Source organism: Drosophila eugracilis, unplaced genomic scaffold (genome assembly GCF_018153835.1).
Source record: "Drosophila eugracilis isolate 14026-0451.02 unplaced genomic scaffold, ASM1815383v1 contig_764, whole genome shotgun sequence".
Lineage (NCBI taxonomy): Eukaryota > Metazoa > Arthropoda > Insecta > Diptera > Drosophilidae > Drosophila > Drosophila eugracilis.
Window position 1 is genome coordinate 448,378 of NW_024573661.1, and position 20,367 is coordinate 468,744.

Consider the following 20,367-nt stretch of genomic DNA (forward strand, 5'->3'; position numbering starts at 1 on the left):
TAATGTTATCGGCTGACACCGATAGTTCCCATTGCAGCCCTGGTTCTTGCATGTGTTGGGCTGAGGCAATCGAAATCGGGCTAAATAAAATAAGTTAAATTCTTCGCCTTTGCGGATAAACACAGACGGAGACGGTGTACGTTTCATATTTTAGACAATTAACTAATAGCAAATAATTTCCAATTACTGACGAGCGCGATGTTAGAGGCGGAATTGAGGAAAATTCCATGTGACCCCTGAATTTCGTGTGCGTGTGTGTTTGTGAAAGCAGCGCGACGAAAAATATGGCAAACACAAGCCAACTACAACAAGAAATGTAGGTACCACCACAACAACAACAGCAACATAAAGAAGGGCCATTATAGAGCCGAAAATGAAAATTCAATAATTGGACGCCTTGGCGCAAAGGTTAGTTTGTCCAAGAGCTGTGAAAATTATTATGAAATGTGAGAAGTGCGTGCGTATGTGTGTATGTTTTATAATTCCCGCACACACTCACACTAGTGCACAGCTGCGCCCCCGCAAATTCGTGTACGTGTGTGTTCATTTTTTGACCTCCCCCAAGCAGCATCCCCCTGTCCACCACCCCCACAGACCAGCTGATTCATGCTGCTGGTGATAAATCAATGCTTTAATACAAAAACATAAAAAATAAACCACATGCAACATTTAACGGTGTCGTCTAATGACCCTGCCCCATTAAACAACAAAAACAAGCGACGCGCTACTTATATAAGTGAAGAACCATTTGCTTGTGTGTGTGTGTGTGAGTGTTTGAGTGCCAAAACAACGCAACTTTAACAAATTGCTTGGCTTTTTGGCAAGCGTTTGAGGATTGTCGTCGCTTGGAAATTAATTTTAGAGCATTATGCCATTCACGCTAGTGTTTTTGGCCTGACAATTGCGCGCTCTTTACGTCTAGAAAAAAAGAAATGAAAATTTGAAAAATGCCTTCCTGTGTGTGAGTAATAGAATGCGTTTGTGTGTGTGTACTTGACAGCAGCGCAGTTGCAGCGCTGCGACTGAGCTGCCAAACTATTACCGTTAGCCGGCGGTTTCCATTCACAATTTTGTGTTTTGTTGTTATTTCTGGCTATTGGCGAATTCCTCTCATTTCTTCGATTTTCTAAGCGTTATGCAATCCAAACTGCAGCCAAATGGGCGAAAAAAACAGCGCCATTGATTTTCTAGTGTTATCATTACGCGGCCGTATCGCGAAATTGCAGGGAACACCTAAATTTTTGGCGTCACATGCTAAGAACTTTTTGCTCTTTGTGCGTCATCGTTTAAAAGTCGATGCGAGTTGCAAATTGCAAACTTCAATTCACACTCGACTTCTCACGATTATTGTTGGTTGCACTCAAAAAAAAAAGCAGATCGATATTTACATTACTCATATATTTGTGACATGTATAAGGGGACACTCCTTTATCAGATTTCAAAAATAAATCGAACCTCTTAAGAATATTGCCCGAAAGGTCCAAGTCAGTTTTGGGGTTTTCAGTGATTGGAATCACAAAACTAAAAATATAAAGAAAGAATAATATTACTTTTTTTATAGCACACATCTTTGTCAAAGTACAATTTATCTGATTTGTGAAGAAATTTCGTTTATTATATAAACTTTGTATGCCTAACGTAATAATGTGTTTCCACTAAACTCGTTTTTAAAGCATATCAGGAATACCCTTTTTCGTATTCCCAATGATCACATATTTTGCACGATAATAAAACATCTGCCTTAAGCAAAAAATGCAAGTGCAAAAAACCCACCCTTCTCGAACAAACTTTTAAGTTTCATTAGCTACAAAATGTCTTTTAAATTTTAAAACTAAAAAAAAATAATTACAAAATAATTCTTTACATTTCATTTATCGTATCTGTTCCAAAAAGAACACAAAAATTAATGTCAATCGCCATATATCAGTTCTTTCTGTGTGGTGTTTATTGCCTAATTACACTTTTTGCCTCTCGTTCGCTCGTTTCGTTATTATCACCGCTGTTTTTTATATTTCCGAGTGCAGGCGACGCGGCTCTGAGCACGTAGTCTATCTGTTTCACATGGTTTTGGCCATCTCTTCGGCTCTTGGATCTGCTCTTCGAGTACTCCACATTTCCGACCTCGAAAACCTCCGTATGACTCGTCAAAGCTCGCAGACTCCACTCAATTGATCGTTTTCGGGCCAAAAAAAAATCAGTCACCGTTCATCATTGGCAGCTAAATGTTTTGATAAAGAAGAACGTGATCAGGATGTCTTTATATTGGAACACAAAATGCAACTATACCACTTCAACTGTTAAGATCGACCATTATTGGTAAAAGTTAGTGCTTTCTGAATTCATTTTTCCGAGATTTTTTCCATTAAGAGAAACTTTACGTGTAAAACAATGGTTTTAATTACAGTGTGTCAATAAATAAACAAAAATTCAACAAATCTATTCAAAAGTAAAAGTTGTATCGTGTGAGAAGGGCCCACTCTAGTATTTCGTAGAAACCGCGTAGCATTTCAAACCAGTGTGGGTCTTTGCGACTGCCATTTTAATAGTTGATAAATATTAGTCGAAAATCCTTTGACGTTTCGCTAATATTTATAGTATTAATAATCATTCACATTCACCAGCCGACTTTATCAGACAACAAGAAAAAAAAAGATAAGCAGAAGTAGCGTTCATTCGTTCCCCTTATTCGCTTGTTAGCAATGAACTCATACCGATGGTAAATAGCGAAAATAGAGTGGAAAAAGTCGCTTGGCAGCTGGCTTATTAGTTTCATGTGATTTTCAGCAAATTAACACAAACCCACCCCTCCTTCTCTACTTCCAGTTGAGCAACTAACCAGACGCGGATCAGAGGAGGAGCCCCCAACCAACGAAGTGTCCACCCCTAACCAAACAATCAAAGAGTAACAAATCCAAGACAATACTGCTACCCAGGAGCGATCAACATTTAATGCTATCCGCAACTCTGGGGGCCAATGGCGGCTCACAGCCGCTTAGTCCCTCCGCCCAGGCGACCCTCAGCAAGCACTTGCCGCGCCTACAGTCGAAGCGTCTCCTCCAGCAGACGCACTCGCAGTCGGTGGCTGCCCCGAGACCACAGACCTGCGATGCCAGTTGCCTAACAGGTGAGATATTGTAATAGTTTTCATCTACAGTCCAACTTCCATAAGCTGATCTTGTCCAGATTGATAGTTAATAAGAGTTTTCCTTGGAAAACCCACTGTTCTTATAATTTGATTCCGAATAGTTTATTGTATTGTACTAGAAGTGATTCTAACTGTATAAGATTTTGTACCACTTGTAAGGTTTACGTAAATGATTGGTGATTGGAATAGTCGATAACTTTAGTCAGAAAAATAGGTAGACACCACTTCATTATCTGAAATTAATATTTTTCGTTGAAAAATACAATAGTAAAGAGTAGACAGAATTGATAGATAGTTTATAACAAAACTACTCAATTTGATTTACAATAGTTCTAAAGATAGAATTTAAGTGTAGTATATTAGTTAACAATCAGAATAACTATTTTTGTCTTAAAGTATTCCATAGTAAATCAGTTTTTGAAAGTTTGACTTTAGCTGCATTCTGAACTACTTTTCACATCATCTTGCTAATATATTCATTTCTTAATAACATCAGAACTATGCAGCAGCGAAAACCTGCCCGAGGTGGAGATCTTTTCGCTGCTGGAGGAGCAGATACCCAAGTACAAGGTGCGCAACGACTTCCTCACAAACTTCTCCGGATATGCGAATGAGGACTGGTTCGTTCCTGCCCCAGCGCTACCAATTCCGCCAGAAGGTCTGGGCCTGACCAAGGAGCAGACAAGAGAGTGCCTCAATTATTTCCGTGAGTGGTTTTTGATTAATACTGTAGACTAAGAATAGGCCTATTGGAAATCAATTGTTTTCCATTGAAAACAAAAAACTGACTAAGTCATATTGCAAAGAAAAGTGAGTTCATTGAAACCTCATTGAATATTGTGATAAAAGATTCGGTTTTTAGGCACAGTTCTTTGTCTTGTGTCTAAAAATTATTTTAAGTTTAAATGATTTTTTGATAATATTTTGTGAAGGTAGTAACTAGAGTTGATGTTTTGAAATCGTTTTCATTTTAAATATTTAGAAAACCAATTACTAGTTACTTTATCTCTACTAAAACTAAAACCTTCTAAGCTTTTATGTACTTACAATGTACATATTGCAAGACTTTAATGGGTGAAACCAAAAGCGGAATTTGAATTTCCAAATATATTTGTTTTTATGGCACTGGTGAGCAGCTCTGCCTCGCTATACAATTGCCCAATTAATACGAATTTATCAGCGGAAACTTGTGCCGTCAGCCTTTGAATCATATTCAGTGTGAGTTATACAATCTCTATATAGTATACTATATTTTATATATAAATAGGTATATGTTATACCCCCTTGTCAGCAGCATATAAACATTTTGTTTGAACTTGTCATTATGCTCTTGTTTTCTTAAATACACAAATGTTTTTTATGCGTTTTTAAGTATTTTTCAAATTGTTTATCCACCTTCACTTGGAGGCAGAACGCAATTTTCTTTTATCTACGCAAGAAAGCAGATTAAAAATAAATTGCCAAATATACTATATGCAGAATTCTTTTTGTATCACATGCAAAAGTTTTTTGTCTCTGGCAGTTGTGCGAATATTATTGTCAATATTTCAAAGCTCTTTTTCGAGCGCCTTAGTTCATGTTTATTTATGTTCTGCGAGTTGACAAGTTATGAAAGATGATTTAGGTTTTGATTCATAACTTATGAAATGTTTAATATATCAATTAGTGCGTTGCAGAGCAATGCTAGTTTGCTAAATTTAAATTTATTTGATAGAATTCATCTCATTTCACTTTAAACAATTTGAAAACAAAGATAAATGTGAAAATGTTGCCCTATTTTTATATTAAAAGTTCAGGAACTTCAACCAAAATTCTGAAATCTAAACTACTAAACTACTACTACTACCTTATTCATAAAAAATAGACCTTATTTTATAAAAATAGCGCAATACATGAACTATTTACAAAATACGCGCCAACCATCAATCCATCGACTTATCGATTTTCTGTCTAAGTCCAACACTTGTTGCTCGAGACAGTGTTGTGAAACGTTTGCCGACAGCTGCCGCTTGCCATTCACACACATTTGCTGCCACATGACAGCTCCATTGCACAGCTGATTGGGGCCCGGCTGGCGATCCGGTAACGCTGCGCGTGCTTTTGTCAATTTGCTTTTCGATTTTGTCGGACGTTTGAAATCGGTGGGGAAAGAGGGAAAAGTGATGGTGGTCCGCGTGCTTGTGTGCGCATTTCAAATGTCTTAGCGCCGCCGCGAAATAAATACGTAAACTAAACCAAACCAAACCAAGTGTGCCAAATCGAAAAATGTAAGCGGCAGTGGTCAACACTTTTTATGAAGAGCGAAAATAAGGAAAAATCTGTGTTTCGCTCGTTTGGCAGTGAATTTGTGCGTGTGTGTCTGGCATAATTTGCCAAAAATACTCGAGAAATATCTGTGTCAGATAAAAGCAAAAGCAAGCAGCAAACAGCAAAAAGCGTAGCAATGGCACTGCCGAAAAATCATTAACGCAAAATTATTAATAATACTTCGCGTTCGCATTGTATTGCTCATACGCGGTGTGTGCCAGAAGCATTTGGAATTTCTCCAAGTGCTTTTTTGTTCGTGCCGTCATACGAATTGAATTTATTTTTAGGACAACTACTGCGAGTGTATGTATGTGTGTGTGTGCTAAACTTTTTTCTTTTATTTTTTTGTGAATTATGAAGAGGAAAATGCTGGCTGTTGTAAACATTTAAAGGGAGCGCTTGTTTAATGAATGGCGTTATTTGGGTGGAGGCCATGGGCAGGGCTAGTTTTCTGTCAGCTTAATTTGTTCTTGCCTCTAGATGGGCTTCCCTTCCTTCCACTTTCCACATGCAGTTGTTGTCGTTCCGTCTCTTTACATAATCGTTTTTCCATTCCGTCTTTTGGTTCCGCTGATAAGAAGCATTTCAATTCTCTGTATAGCCAGTCCTCTATTGGAATTCGCTGTCTATCTCTGTCTCGGATCAGCATTCCGTCTCTCTTATTCTTACCAGCTGTTCACCTATGTTTGTTTGTCTTGGGTGTGTGTGTGTGTGTTGATATGTTTACATACATGTGCGTATAGGTGGGTAATTCACCATTTACCGTTACACAAATTCCCGTCTTCTAGTTCTTCGAGTCCAGCCGGTTTACAGTAATCCCTGGCTAAATAGAGACTCCTTCCAGATGCTAATTTGAAATTCCCTGTGTTAAATAAACAAACAATCAAATTAAAGGTCAACTTGGACAATCCATCCATGTGGAAGTGATCAATTTCATTTGTTATCTTTTGACACTATTTGGAATTTCATGATTTTCACGATTTACAGTCAAACTTCTGCTTCGTGAACTAATGTCACAATGAAAATAAAACATCAAGAATATGAAATGAAAACATAAAGTTTGCTTTTGCTGTGTAATATAGAGTTTCTTGGTTAATTTGTAATACATAAAACTATCATGTTCATAAAAACTCCTTTTTATATTGTTCAAACTGCATAAATAATAAATGTTAGTCATACTATTTAATTCCACAATAGCCACCTATTAAAAGTAAACGATTAGTAAATGTGTGAGTCATGGACCAGTGTGAATTTGTTATCTAACCTTTTCAAAACTTCTTGTGCAAGCAGAATCAACTGTACTCCATTGGCGTGGCTTCTTGATCGATTACGACTATCTTCCAGTGGCTCTTCCGCATCAATCAACGGTTTATCTAGTCAAAGAACGCGTTCCGTTGGCTCATCAAGAGTTCCGCAGAAAAGTAACCGCAAACTGTGTGTGTGTGTGTGCAAATGGCGCTTGAAGCAAGAGGCATGGGGCACGTTAAATGGCCAGTCATAATCGCCCTGGCAATTGTGTTTTTATTGGTGCTAAGCTTCTTCTGCCGAACCAAATGGCGCTCAACAATTGGTGTCATGTTCGTTGGTCTAATTCGAGCACCAAAAGCGGCTTATGTCCGATTGACCATGCCGCTTGCTTGCTTGTTTTTTAGCAAACAATTGTCTGAGATGGTTTACATTTTGTGACATACTTTCATTACATCATTTCGCCAACACCTGCACCTGCAGGCATTCGTCAAATCAGTTTGTTTTTCCTCTACCTCCGCCTCTTAAGCGTTTTTCTTTGTGTCACTGGCCTATTGAGTAGGACATTCACATTGCGCGTTAATTGGTGCAAGAAAATGTGGCTCAGAGCATTTTCCGCCGTAATAGCCATATGATACAATAATTACCCCGCCTATCACTCACTCGCATATCAATTGTCGCGGACATCGAACTTCCTTGACTTTGCCGTCGGCGGCTTTTCATCATTGTTTGTAGAAAGACTAAATTAGAGATTATGAATTGATTTAGATTTAAGTGTACCAAAAGTTAGTTAGTTATGAATGTGAAATTAAATATTTACAGATTTTTAAAGTCGTTTTAGGTCTCTAAGCTCTACTCATCTAGTTTAGTTTGGTCATGTTACATTTTATAAAGGCAAATCTCCAATAAGATTGTCTAAAAGTATGCAAACATATATATAGTAGTCCAAAAGCGCAATGAAATTGTGTAGAAACATTCATTTATGTTTTACTGCATACTTTTAGATAGCATTTAAAAGAGATTTATAATCTCCATTGATGGACTTACTGCTCTACCTGAGCTTAACTACGTCAGAAATGATATGTATTTTAGCTGCCATTCATAAACCCCCTAAAAGTTATTTTCCTTTCCTTTTCTTGAACTCTTAAGGCGAATGAGCAGCTAATCCATCCGACCGTCTCCCAATAAAGTCTTGGACATGGCTCATCTTGCAGTGACCATAAAACTATGCTTAAATGCACCAAACTTTTGCCAATAATTAATTACCAACAGAGTTTGTGAAAGTTGATGTGAACCAAATACATCACAGAAACTGCAAAACAGAGAAAAAAAAACAAAAATCATGTCGAATAACAACAGAGTTTGTCTAATGTTACTGCTGCCGTTTTCGTTTCATTTTCGCGTGTACGAATTGATTGGCCTTTTTCGGATGTTTTGCTGGCTTTTCCCTCAGCTATTTATTCAGTTGTCTTTACATAATTACCCTGCGGCTTTTGAATGCCCCATCGTCTATTATTTTCCCCCTTTTATTTCATATTTTTATATTCAATCAGCCAATCAAGTTGTATGCCATTCATTCTTGAAGCTCGTTTGTCATATAGGTTTATCTATGCGATAATGTCATTTATTTGTGGGCTCCCTTCGATTTTGTAAGTATTTAAAGTTGGGGAACGTGACTCATGAGTGCATACGCTGTATGCATGTCGATGAACCCTAAAAAAACCGCGACTGAAATGAGTTTTTTACGCAAAGCACATTACCGCTTTCAACTGCAGGGACAACAAAAAACAAAATGCTAAGTCTGAAGCGGTGACTCGGATCGGTTGAATCATCTCATCTTAGGTATTAAGATTTTTTGTTCGACTAGATAGCTTTATGTTGGTCATCTCATGTTTGCCGTTCATTTGGCACAACCGTTAGTTAGTATCTTGTATCTAGCTCGGCAGTTATCTCAGTTGGGTTCAGCTCAATTTTCTTTCACTTCGCCCGCTCGCCCGTCTACCCATATGAATTATGATCGAATGGCTATTGAGAGCGTGAATGGACCACTTCTTGGGCTATGCACTGTTTTCCACACGGATGGTCAGCATTCTGAGGCAACCCACGCTTTTTCCTACCTGAGTTACGAGTTCTAGAGTTATGAGTTTACGAGTTTACGAGTTTTCCCAGCACGACCTACGTGATCTTGGCCATGCTGCACAGCGGCTCCATTCGAACGCATCTCATTCCAAGCAAGGCAAACTAATTTGTAAAACTTGTTTGCGCCCAACTTTTCTCCTCTAGTGGTAGCCACTAAATTTCCACGATGCCCACAATCTGTCCACTCTTCTCCTGGGCGTTGCGGTGTGAAGTCGCAGTTTTGAAATATTTCTGATTTATTTTTTTGTCTCGCATTGTATGTAAATGTTGGGATTTCTATGGGCACACAATTTGCCATTGTTGGTTTTTTTTTTTTTTTTTTTTTTTTTTGGGAAATGAGGCAAACATCTTCCGCAGATCGTTGGCTGCTGCTGCTGCTGCTGACTTGCTTAATAATCAAAGAGTAACAGTTAGTGCGAGTGTCGGGCAGAAATAGCCCATCGATGATTGCAATTCCGGTCGTAAAGATAAAGAATCCACTGCGCAGTATTTTAATGAAGTTCGTAATCTTTATAGGCACTAAACTAAACCCAAGCCAAATCCCTGAAAAGCAGTTAACAATATAACTTTAAATTTCCCGTTGCAAGTTAATTATTTGTGTGCTGTTCCAATACATGTTCAAATTGAAAATTTAACAACAAGTTCGTGATAAAGTTGAGAAAACAATGTACGTAAAACAACATGCCACTCCTCAACTGTGCAATGCGAAGTAAACCAAATCAGCAAGATCAAGAGCCACCTTATCCCATCAAGAAGCTGGAAACCCTGCCCATAATAGTCGAGCAAGAGGCGGACGATTATGGGCAAACCTTCGAGAATGGCGTCCAGCTAAATAGCACCTTTCGCTTGGATGGAGAAGCCGGCAGTTCGTCGACCTCCCTGGTCTTAAGCAAGTCGAGCAGCTCCCTGAGCTCTAATGCTTCCGAGGATTCCCTGAGTGCCACCCTGATCACCAGTCAACCGTCCAACTCAAGCAAACACTTTGAGAATACCTACAAGCTGCTAGGTCAGCATCTGGACACCAATTCTCAGCGATCGGCAGACAAACTGCAGCAGCTAAATGGATCGGGCACAGATTTTGATAGTATATCGAGCTGTTCCTCGATGTCGGCGATCGTCAACGGGATTGAGCCACCACCCACACGTTTGGAACTAGAGCTGGAGGCCGTGGATCGCATGCGCTGCATTGTCCAGCAAATGAAGTCGGGGCCAAAGTCCGTGGATACACCGCTGGGCGTTTCAGCTCCGCTTTTGGCCCTGCTCCATGATTTTGCGTCGAAGGGACAGCGGAAGGCGGAGGGCAGTGTGCCTGGTACTCCGGTGCCGAGTCCTATCACTGGTGTTTTGGAGGCGCCGCACTTTGAGTTGCCACCTGAGCTACTGCAGGCAGCTAGCAGTTGGGAACTCATGTACTACGCCTCCAAGAATGTCGATGGCAAGAACTGCCTGAAGGTGGTGCGCAGTCTGCTGACGAACAAAGGTAAGAACTAAGGCTGGGAAAGATACTTTGTATAGGATAGTTTAGGTTTTCAAAACTTTTAGGTAATAGTTAGCTTTTAACTGTAATCCATTACTCTCAATTGCACAAGAGATAAAGAGCTCTAGTGGATAATTGAGTGTGCGATAATAGTATGCACTCGAAAAGATTCTAGATTTGATAGACCATTTAGTAACGATATGAGTTAAAGTGCTTCAAACTATATTGACTTTGTTTTCATATGAATACATTCATTCAAAGTACTAAGTAGTCTGATAAATACTATCTAAAACAATAAGGAATGATATCTATAATCCCCAATCAATCTAGTCTTACTTATAAATGTGGCATTTAACAAGATTGTCACTGTTATTAAAGTATTTCAGTTTATGGCCACACATTTCTTTACTTTCTTCCCTTATCGGTGAAGTGCAGCCTGCAGAGCGAGCCCTGGTTTTGGCCCATGCCGTGTGCCTTAGCCTTACTTTGAGCTTATCTTATCTAAAGCCTTATATATATTTCCAATTAAGGAACCTTAGTGTTGTTTTTCCCTGTCTATTTGGGTTCTTTGTCATGGCCGACGTGTGGGCAAACACGACAGCCATTTATTTTGCACATATAGGCTCGATTCTTAATTTTTTCTTGTTTATTTGCTTTTATTTAGATTTCGTATTTGCTTTCGATATACTATATTGATCGTGCCGACTTGTTATTAGAGCCCAGCCAGTCTGCCATGTTGATATTTGCACAACTTATGATGCCTCTTTGAAGCCTGCAATATTCGTCTATAGACGATTTTAGCAAGTTCATTAGAAAAACTATTAAGTTTCGAGGGGCTTGAAAATCGCATGATCTCATCTAGCGCTTGTGATCTTTATTGCTAGGGCCGGCACTTATCTACGCAAGTTTGTATTAATTTAGTTTGCCAAAATGAGGAGAGGAGCTTTCGTTTTAAGCTTATCATTTGTTTGCCAGACACACACTATCTTGGCCGATTGATTGCGGCAAAAAGCTCTAGTCATTTATTGCCTTAATGCAGGCCCAACCACATGACATTATTGTCTTGAAATCATCGCTGGATTTCTATTAGCGTAACGCTGCAAAAAAAACCCATTAGGAATCGTTTTATGACTTGCACGTAAAGCCGATTTTCCGAATCTTAAAAAAGTAATGACGACTTTAGTAAAGTATTGTATTTTACTAAGAAATGTTATGAACTCATAAAACTCTTATGTAAAAATAAATCATGTTTCTATAAATAAAGCCATAAAAAGGAAAACTAGGACTAAATTGGATTATTTCGGTTTAGAAAATCAAAATGTCTTATAATTCAGTATTATCTCGAAATAAACTTGTCAGTTTTTTTTAATATTTTTCTTAATTTATTCCTAAGTGATTTTATAGCTCTACGTATATCTTCCGATTTAATAACTAATTGATACTAATTGTTATGGCTCATATCAACCTGATTTCAATGACCGTAAAATGAACTCTTTATTATGAACTATAATGTTTTTTCTTTTATGGGGGATATGAAATATGCTTATTTTGAGATATAAATCTTGAGACAGGTAAAATAAAAGAATTATATAATTCATATAGAAAACAAAACACTAGAAACAGGTCCCATAGTTTTTATTATTTTATAGGATGTATAAAACTAATCTGTTATGAGTTCTCTCAAGATTTTTATGACTGATCGGCACGTGTTGTAAATCATTAAGTGGGCCATTAGTTGGTCCAGAAACTCTCAATCTATGTAGATATTTCATTTTCGGAACGAAGTCCGGAAGAATCGTAGATCCGCTATCCATCGCTGATCCTATGCCATTTCATTCTCCGCTAAAGTTTCTTACCTGTTTTATCTGAATATTCTGGACTTCGTGGAAATTTGTCTGGGATAGGTACGCGGAAAATTACCCGCGTAGTTTTTCGCGCCCTAACCATGAATGGGATTAGGATTATCCGGAAAATGGTTCCGGTTTTTATTTGGAGTTTGGTTTTGTCTCGTTCGCTGTTTACCTGCAAAATAGGAAATATGATATATTGCAAGGGAAAACAAACAATTGGCAAATTCGCCTTGGGTGTGTGTTTATTCGCTTCATTTGCATCCAAAGTTTCGAGTGTCAGCTGAGTAGCAATGGCTTGCCATTTTACAGGGTATATGAGAGTAAATATTTTGAATTATTATATACTTTTTATATTGATTATATATTCTATCAATACATTCAATTTTATACTATAATCTATATTTAATTTTAATCTATCTACAATAGTGTCTTTTTTTTTTTTTAAATTTGAATAAAATAAGTTTATCGATTAAAAGTAAAATAATTTCAATAAATATATGTTTTTAAATATGTGTAGCATACAAAACATTTAAATGGTCATAAAATTTTAATTAATTTCGAGGTATCAAACGGTCGAATATCTTGCAGCACATTTCATTTACCTTTTTTGTGCTGGCAATACTGTACTGCTCTCTTGCTCTCTTATTGCTCTCCCCAATGTGGATGATATGGTGGTGGATGTGGATGTGGATCCTAATTCCAATACAACAAACAAAATTCATTCACTCTTGGCTTCCACGCCTCGCGTTTGTCATTCTCTCGAGTATCTGCAATCTGTAAATTACACAATTTGTGCAAAATTCGAACGGCAAAATCAAACACTTTGTGCCAAACAATTTGCCAAAGTCAAGGAAACGGGATTTCAAACAGTGTGCATGCGGTTAAAGATGAAGTGAGCAATTTTAAGCCTTTGCAAACTGCAAAAAGAATCGAAGAAAGAAAAAAAAAAACAACACGCAAAAGGCATAAGAAGAAGAAACTGTATTTGTGTATGAGTGTGTACCGTCACGAGTTTGGAGCGCAGTTTTTTTTATCGTCTTCTTCTTGCCATCTAGATTTGAAGTTTTCGCGTTTATATAGTTTGTTTTTTGTGTGCTGTGTGTGTGGTTAATGTCTTTAACCTTTGGACTTTTAAACAACTATTATATAGTTATTGTGAAGTGAAGTGAAACGCAGAAATATTTGGCAACATGTGAGTTTTCCAAGTCTGTTTGTATTATGTATATTCCATATAGAATTCCCATCTGTAGTTGTAAATATTGCCATTTCCCTTTCACTGGAATTGCTTTGGGAAAACGCCTTTTACTTTAAGTGATGCTGCAGACTGCAGTTGTTGTTGTTGTTTCTATTGTTGTTGCTGCCTGCGCTGCCGGTTATCCTCAGTCGACGTCGCAGCTGCCCCTGTCATTTGTGTGTGTGCGTTTGGCCGAGCAAGAAGTTCCACTTCCAGTTTCCAAGCTGCGCTCATGGCTATTAATAAAAACCAAAAACAAAAAAGATAACATTGAGCAGTCAAGCGAGGTGTTTTTCATACTTTAACATTTTTTTTCGGCCAGCGAAATCTTTTTAAAAATAAATTAAAGAGCGTAAAGTTACTTTGCGCATGCTCCGCGTTCAGTGGGTGGTAACAAAAAAAAAAAACTAACTGAGAGAGAGCGAACCACCGCCGATGACAGTTATTCATTTTCTCTTGTGACTCTGGACAATTCGCATTAATTTAGCAATTAGTTTTAATGTTTACGTTCACAACGAACATCAAGGCAATTGAATAAAAAACTACAAAATCATGTGACCCCTCTCAGAAAATAAAACAAAAAGCGGAAAAAAGGGGAAGAGCTAAATGAGAAAAACAACACCGCCAAACAAACCGAAAGTGCCTAGACAGAATTTGTAAAATGCTTTAAAAATTACATAATACGAATCGAAGAGGAAATTGCTCAAGCCAAGACGATTTAAATTTAAATGCAATTTAAATTAAATCGAAAGAATGCAGAGTGACTAAGAAAAGAATTTGCCTTAGGAAAAGCGAGAAGAAGGCAACAAAGACAAAATGACGCACGTAAACAATGGGGAAATGGATAAGGAGATGGATATGGAGCCAGTGAGAGAGCGAGAAACGGAGAGGGAGACTGCTGCCGGCAGTGGGCTCCATCATCGATTTTTGCCAAGTGCATCAGAGCGAGATGGCACATTGGAAGCTGCAGCGGCTTCCACATCAAAAACAACAACCATTACCACCAACTTGGAAGACTTGGCCTTTGAGGCATGCCAAAATTGGTCGGAGTTACACCAAGACTTCTTCATCACGGACGATGAACTTGAGTACGACGATGAACTCTCCTTGAGTAGCAGCATAAGCAGCAGCAACATTGCAGCAGCCGCAAACGCAGCAGAGGGTCCAATAACGGGAGAGCAGCAGAACGAGCAACTGCTAATGGAAGGTGCTGAAGTGCTAAATGTTTACTGTTAAATCGATGAATCCAACTTGGAGCCTTTGGAACCCTTTCCAACACTGTCGAGGAGAGCCTGTAATACAGTGCACGCTCGCAAGATTGCATTTACATAAGCCTAGTGTTTAATTTAACAAACGTTAAATGGAAACATTTTGTCTTCCAACTTTCTGATAGCTTACATATTAGTCCTTCTCCTGTTTAATTTTTTTTTTAATCTTGTTAGGTTTTGTAAATTATTTATACAATCAAATATATTTACTGACCATTATTAAAAATTTTAAACCTAAGAATTAACTATTTTAACAAATATATTTTTTAAATACTGTCAGAACAGAACCTAAAAAACAAATTTCTAAATTATTACATCGATTGAGCTACGATTGATCTTTAAAGTTAAAAATTATTATATTTTTTACAGTTCTATGCGGCAACCGCGTTAGCCAGATGACTCGGGCGTACGATGACATTGAGGCCGTGACGCGACTGCTGGAAGAGAAAGAGAAGGATCTGGAGCTGACCGTGCAGATCGGCAAGGAGCTACTCACCCAGAACAATGCCCTCGAGGCACGGGTCGCCGATCTGGAGGTCGATCTCAAGGCCGCCAACGACGATCGTGCCCAGCTGGTCCACGAGCTGCACAAGAAGAACGAGCTTATCTCGGTGCTGACCAACGATGCGGATGATGGAACAGATACTGGTGGGTATTTCACGTTACTTATAAATTTACGCTAAAGTTAAAATGAAAAATAGTGCTTTAGTAAGAGGAAAGATTTATGCAGAGATACAGCAGCATCTATCTTTTATCAAATTTTCAAAGTTTTTTTTTAAATTTTATATACAATAATAATGAAAAAATTTGTTTTATTATTTTGGTGTACTTGAAATAATGCATTTATTTTGCAAATTGTTTAATTTGTGATGAGGAAAGTATTATTTTGAAGATGAAACCATATATTGTTTCTTAAAGAAATGAATTTTTTTATTGCAATATTTTTTATGTTTACATTTTATTTCCACAGACACTCCCACCATGTCGAAGTCCATTACTCTGGACCTTCTGCAGCGCAAGGTGAACACCCTGCTGGACGAGAACAAATCTTTGAAGTGTGAGGCAACCCAGCTGGCTCATCAGACAGACGAGGTGGAGGAGCACGAGCGCCAACTAATGGCCGACATTAGTGCCCAGTTGAACGATGCCAATTCGCAGTACGACAACATCAGCCTGGAGTTGGAGCGGCAACGGGAGGAGAACCGACTGCAGCACGACCAGATCGTGAGTCTGACCGCTCGCCTGGCTGAGGCAGAGATGCGGCTCCACCAACTGACGCAAGACAACGACGAGCACTTGTCGCTGCTGCATGTGACCAAGGAGAATCAGAACGCTTTGGCTCTGGAACTGGTGGAGTTCAAGCAGCGCTATGAAGAGGTGCTCGCTTTGCTTCACTCGGCCCAAGATCAGTTAAAGCAACAACGCAAGCGGTCGCAGCCACAGGCCAGGAGTTCCTTCCTCGGCGGTCTGGGTACGAGTGGAGCCGGCATGGGCGGTGGTCTATTCCAGCCGGATTCGCTGCATTGCGAGCTAATGGAGTCGTCACTGTACTCAGAGAATAGTCTGGACTCTGGCATATCTGGCGACAGCCAACGGTCTGCAGACCGCATTAGCCGTATGATGATGAACATGCCGTCCGGCGGAATGAGTTCGTCTACCATGGGCGGAAGCATCTACGCTGGATCTGGCCATGTGCCACCGTACAAACGGGTGTTCGATACAGTGCGATGTGCTGGCAAGAGCGGCAACTACATGGACAGCGGCAACGTATCGATGACCCAACTGGGTGCCATGTCGATGAGCAGCACCTCGGGGCCGCGCATGGCTTCCATGGCGTATCCAGCAGGCTCTTACTATCGTGGCGGTAGCAGTCAATCGCTGGGCGTTAAAACTCTGTCCAGCGAGAGTCTCAACTCCCAGTCTGATGACGGCTATCCAGCTCAGCCCTCTGGTGTGCCAGGAGCGCCCGGCGCCAAGGAGCTGGAGGCGGCTCTCAAGAGGCTGACGCCGGCAGAGGTTTTGGCCCGCCGTGCTATGCTGTCTTATGCGCCTGCTGGGACCTATAATTACGATGAGCCCATGGCTCACGGTGCAGGAAACGACCGCAACTCGAACCTCCCGCTGGGTGTGCGCACGCCGGACAGCATCATGTCCACTGGTTCCTCGGGAATGTCGGGCTCCACGAATCACATGTCCGCCTCGATGACGCACCAATGGCGCCTGCCTGAGAAGCTCCAGATCATTAAGCCCATGGAGGGCTCGCAGACTTTGCACCATTGGTCTCGCCTGGCCACGCCCACGCTAAGCGGACTGCTGGACGAACGTCCTGGCGTGACTATTCGCGGTGGGCGTGGCTTGGACGATCTGGGTATGCAGATCTACACGCTGTCGGACGTTGAAGAGGACGTTAGCGATGATCTGCCTGGAAAACAGTTCGAGGCGCCTGGCTGCACATTCACCTATACCAACAGCATGGTCATGCATCCGGACGATGGTTTCGTCAACGATCTGTCGTTCCTCTCGCAGTCGCAGATGTCCTCGCGAATGGCCTCCACATCAACCTCAAGACAACCCAGGTGATTAAAAAATACTCAAGAATATTTCTTCTACAATCAAATAACATTATTTTAAATTGTTGTATACTTTATAAATGTATAAGTATAAGGAAATTTTTATATCTTTTGGAAGCTTCTTTAACGTTTTGAAATCTTGCATTTCAGTTGTCCCGCCACTCCACGTGCTGGACTCTCGCGCAAAAACTCCTGCTCCACATTCTCGGTGAACCTTGGCCTCGCTGGAATGCTAAATGAGAGGGGAATAAAGGCGGTGACGCCCAGTGCCCTTAACACGCCCGCCGGTCCCAACTTCTCGCCCACGGTGACACCTTGTAATAGCCCGGAGGGATCGCCACCTCGTGCCCAGTCTCCCGAGCCGCTCTTTGGATTGCTCTCATCAGGTGCGGATCTGATCCGCCGCAAGATCGTCGGCGATCACCAGCAGCAACAGAAGCAAAGGAGCAGCCTCAGCAAGCAGCAGCAGCAGAAGATCATGCTGTCGCACTTGGAGCGACGTGCACTGCGATCGCTGAACCTGATCGAGAAGGTGGAGAGCATTGGACTGGAGAACATAATAAGCGCACAGCGTGGCCTTGGCTCGGGAATAGCGAACCGAAGCAGTTCCCCGCTGAGCAGTGGTAGCCTTCAGAGTCTGCACACCAGCACCAATAGCATTGTGGACGATATACACTTTGATCGGGCACAAATCAAGGGTGTCCTGCATCGAGGCTTAAAGTCGCCCACGCCCACAACAGCGTCAACATCAGCTGCAGCGACAGGAGGTGTAGCTAGATCGACGAGCAGCAGCACCAGCGCCTACAATAGCGATGACAGTGACGATCAGGGCTTAGTGATGAAGATCAAACCATCAAAGAGCACACCACCCACGACAACAACAACAGCAGCACAAAGTCAGCCAACTTCTGGATCGAGTGCACAAACGACGGCATCCAATGGCACGGCGAGCGAAACGCGGCTGAAGCAGATGCAGCGCCAGAAATCGCGGAGGCAGCTGAAGAACGGTATGGCCAGCCAGAGGCCCGACTTGGGCACAATTTCAGGCGGAGCGGCAGGAGGCGGACGGGTGCGTCCTGATCTGGGAAAGGTAGTAGACAGCGGCAGCAGCAAGCTGAGCATCAAGCGAAATGAAGCGAAGGCAGCGGAGGAGGAAGAGGCGGCACCGCAGAGCATTACACAGGCGTTTGTGGGTTCAGTTAGTTCCTTGCTCTTTGGTCGCAAGGGCGGTTGGCTGTAAAACTAATAGCTATTCATTCACAACCTTATTCTTACGCTTGCTGGACTATAGTTTACTTTTAAAGGATGGAAAATATGCCTTATGCGAGTTAGAGAACATTTTTATTTAAGCACAACGCGGGAACGAGTTGAATAACGAAACGTAATGTAATCGTGTGAACGTTCAGTTGAATATATTTTTTTTTTGTTTAAAGCCCCGCATAATGCCTGTCATCGCCACCTTAAGCAACACTGGAAGAAGGTTTTAGTGTTTGTAGCTGTGATTTGTAAATACTTATAGAGAAATGTTTAAATTTAGTAGTTATTAATCAAGTACTTCGCATATTATTATTTTTGCTTCAACTGGCGGCGGAAGTTTAAGAATCAAGAACGATGGCCAGTTCAGTTCGTTGAACATCGAGTTCCAAAGCAGCTATTTTTACATTAAACTACATTTTGCCAATTTTGTATTTATTTTTCCTGTGTTTATTACCACTTAAACGAAAACGAAACCATGTATACATTTATTTTTATGATTTATGAATTGTGTATAGGGTCAAAGCAGGTGCAAAGTTGTATATAGGAATAACAAAAGGAGAGAAATCAATCTGTAACTTGAATGTGGTTAAGTAAAGAGGTGCATATATATTTTTTTACACGCGTATATAGTTTGCGTTTTTTGCTTTCCACACAAACAAGAGACAGTAGCCCCTTCCCAAATACTGTATCACAAAGATCATAACTCAAAATGCTATTGCTTTGACTTAACTATTATTTCGGTGCTTAGTGCGCTGCCCCTTACGAAAATACATAAAGTAAATCGAGAAACGATTATTTTTCTAGTCCTATTCTGGGTCGGTGCTCCTTTGGCTATGTGTAACTACAGCATAGCTTCAAAGCAGAGCGCCCTAAACTCGAGACAAAAGAACATAAGAGCACTGAACAAATGTGTGAAAATATCCTTATTAATAGATTCATTAATGAGAAACAGCATCCAAGATCCAGTAATAAAATGGCTGTTGATTAGAACTGCACCGATAGCCAACCCAGCATTAGCGAAACACGGACACATGTTATCCAAACACAGTAACTCGCGGCTATAGTCTATTAACAGGATTCTCAAATCTTCTGATGTGTAAAATTGGAGGTCAATACTTTTGTTCTTTGACTTCGAACGGTTTTAATTTGAAGAACGAAAATATCATGGAATAAGAAAATATCGATTAAGATCAAGAAGTAACATATGTTTATTGGAGTTGTGCACGTTTTCGAGGATTTTTGTTTAATAGCATTGCAACTGAGCAGTTGACGTTAAAAGCTAATCGAGTGCGTGCCCAAAAACGTAAATTATACAACAAATTTGGAATACAGAAAAGATTGTAAAAGTTATTAGTTGTAATTACCAATATATTTATTTATATCTGCAAAATAAAGAGAACATCGTTAAATACAAATCAAACAAATTAGTTTTTTTTACGACTTATAATGTGATCATTGGATATTGGGTATGTATAAATAATTTTGACCTTGACGAAAAATGTTTTAGGTGTAAGACATATATGTAAAACAAATTTAAAATTTAATTTAATTTAACACGAAGATTTCTTATAGTTTAGAAAACCACGGTGAAGACATAAGGGCGGCAAGAAGCAACGAGGAGTAGCTATGGCATATACAAGAAATAGTACCAAGTTCGCCTAGGAAGGAATTTTGTTGTTATTTAGCTGTTTATACCCGTTACTCGTAAAGTAAAAGAGTATATTAGATTCTTCTTAACTGTGTTAGCTTTGGCTTACGGGCTTTATTCAAATGCCAAAGATCCTATGACAAAAAAGATTTCTGTCTAAAAAAAAACGGTTTTCATTTTAATAATTTTCAATTTTACGAAAAGATATATTTTCTTAAGAACATTTA

The 20,367-nt window shown here is 40.0% G+C and overlaps 1 protein-coding gene across 7 annotated transcripts; it reads left to right on the plus strand.

Moving 5' to 3' along the window:
- Window positions 1–44: 44 nt before the first annotated feature.
- On the plus strand, window positions 45–19,901 carry LOC108106924 (trafficking kinesin-binding protein milt). 7 transcript variants are annotated; one of them, XM_017214179.2, is made up of 6 exons: window positions 45–408; window positions 2,824–3,124; window positions 3,642–3,851; window positions 15,035–15,313; window positions 15,636–17,241; window positions 17,386–19,901. In XM_017214179.2, the coding sequence occupies exons 2-6, from the start codon at window positions 2,950–2,952 to the stop codon at window positions 18,473–18,475; spliced, it is 3,360 nt and encodes a 1,119-aa protein (XP_017069668.2). In that variant the 5' UTR covers window positions 45–408; window positions 2,824–2,949; the 3' UTR covers window positions 18,476–19,901. The 7 variants fall into 7 exon arrangements, with proteins under 7 accessions (XP_017069668.2, XP_017069667.2, XP_017069665.2 ...); XM_017214178.2 differs by having other exon boundaries at window positions 45–316; XM_017214176.2 differs by lacking the exons at window positions 45–408; window positions 2,824–3,124; window positions 3,642–3,851 and adding exons at window positions 5,259–5,412; window positions 9,353–10,316.
- The last annotated feature ends 466 nt before the right edge of the window (window positions 19,902–20,367 follow it).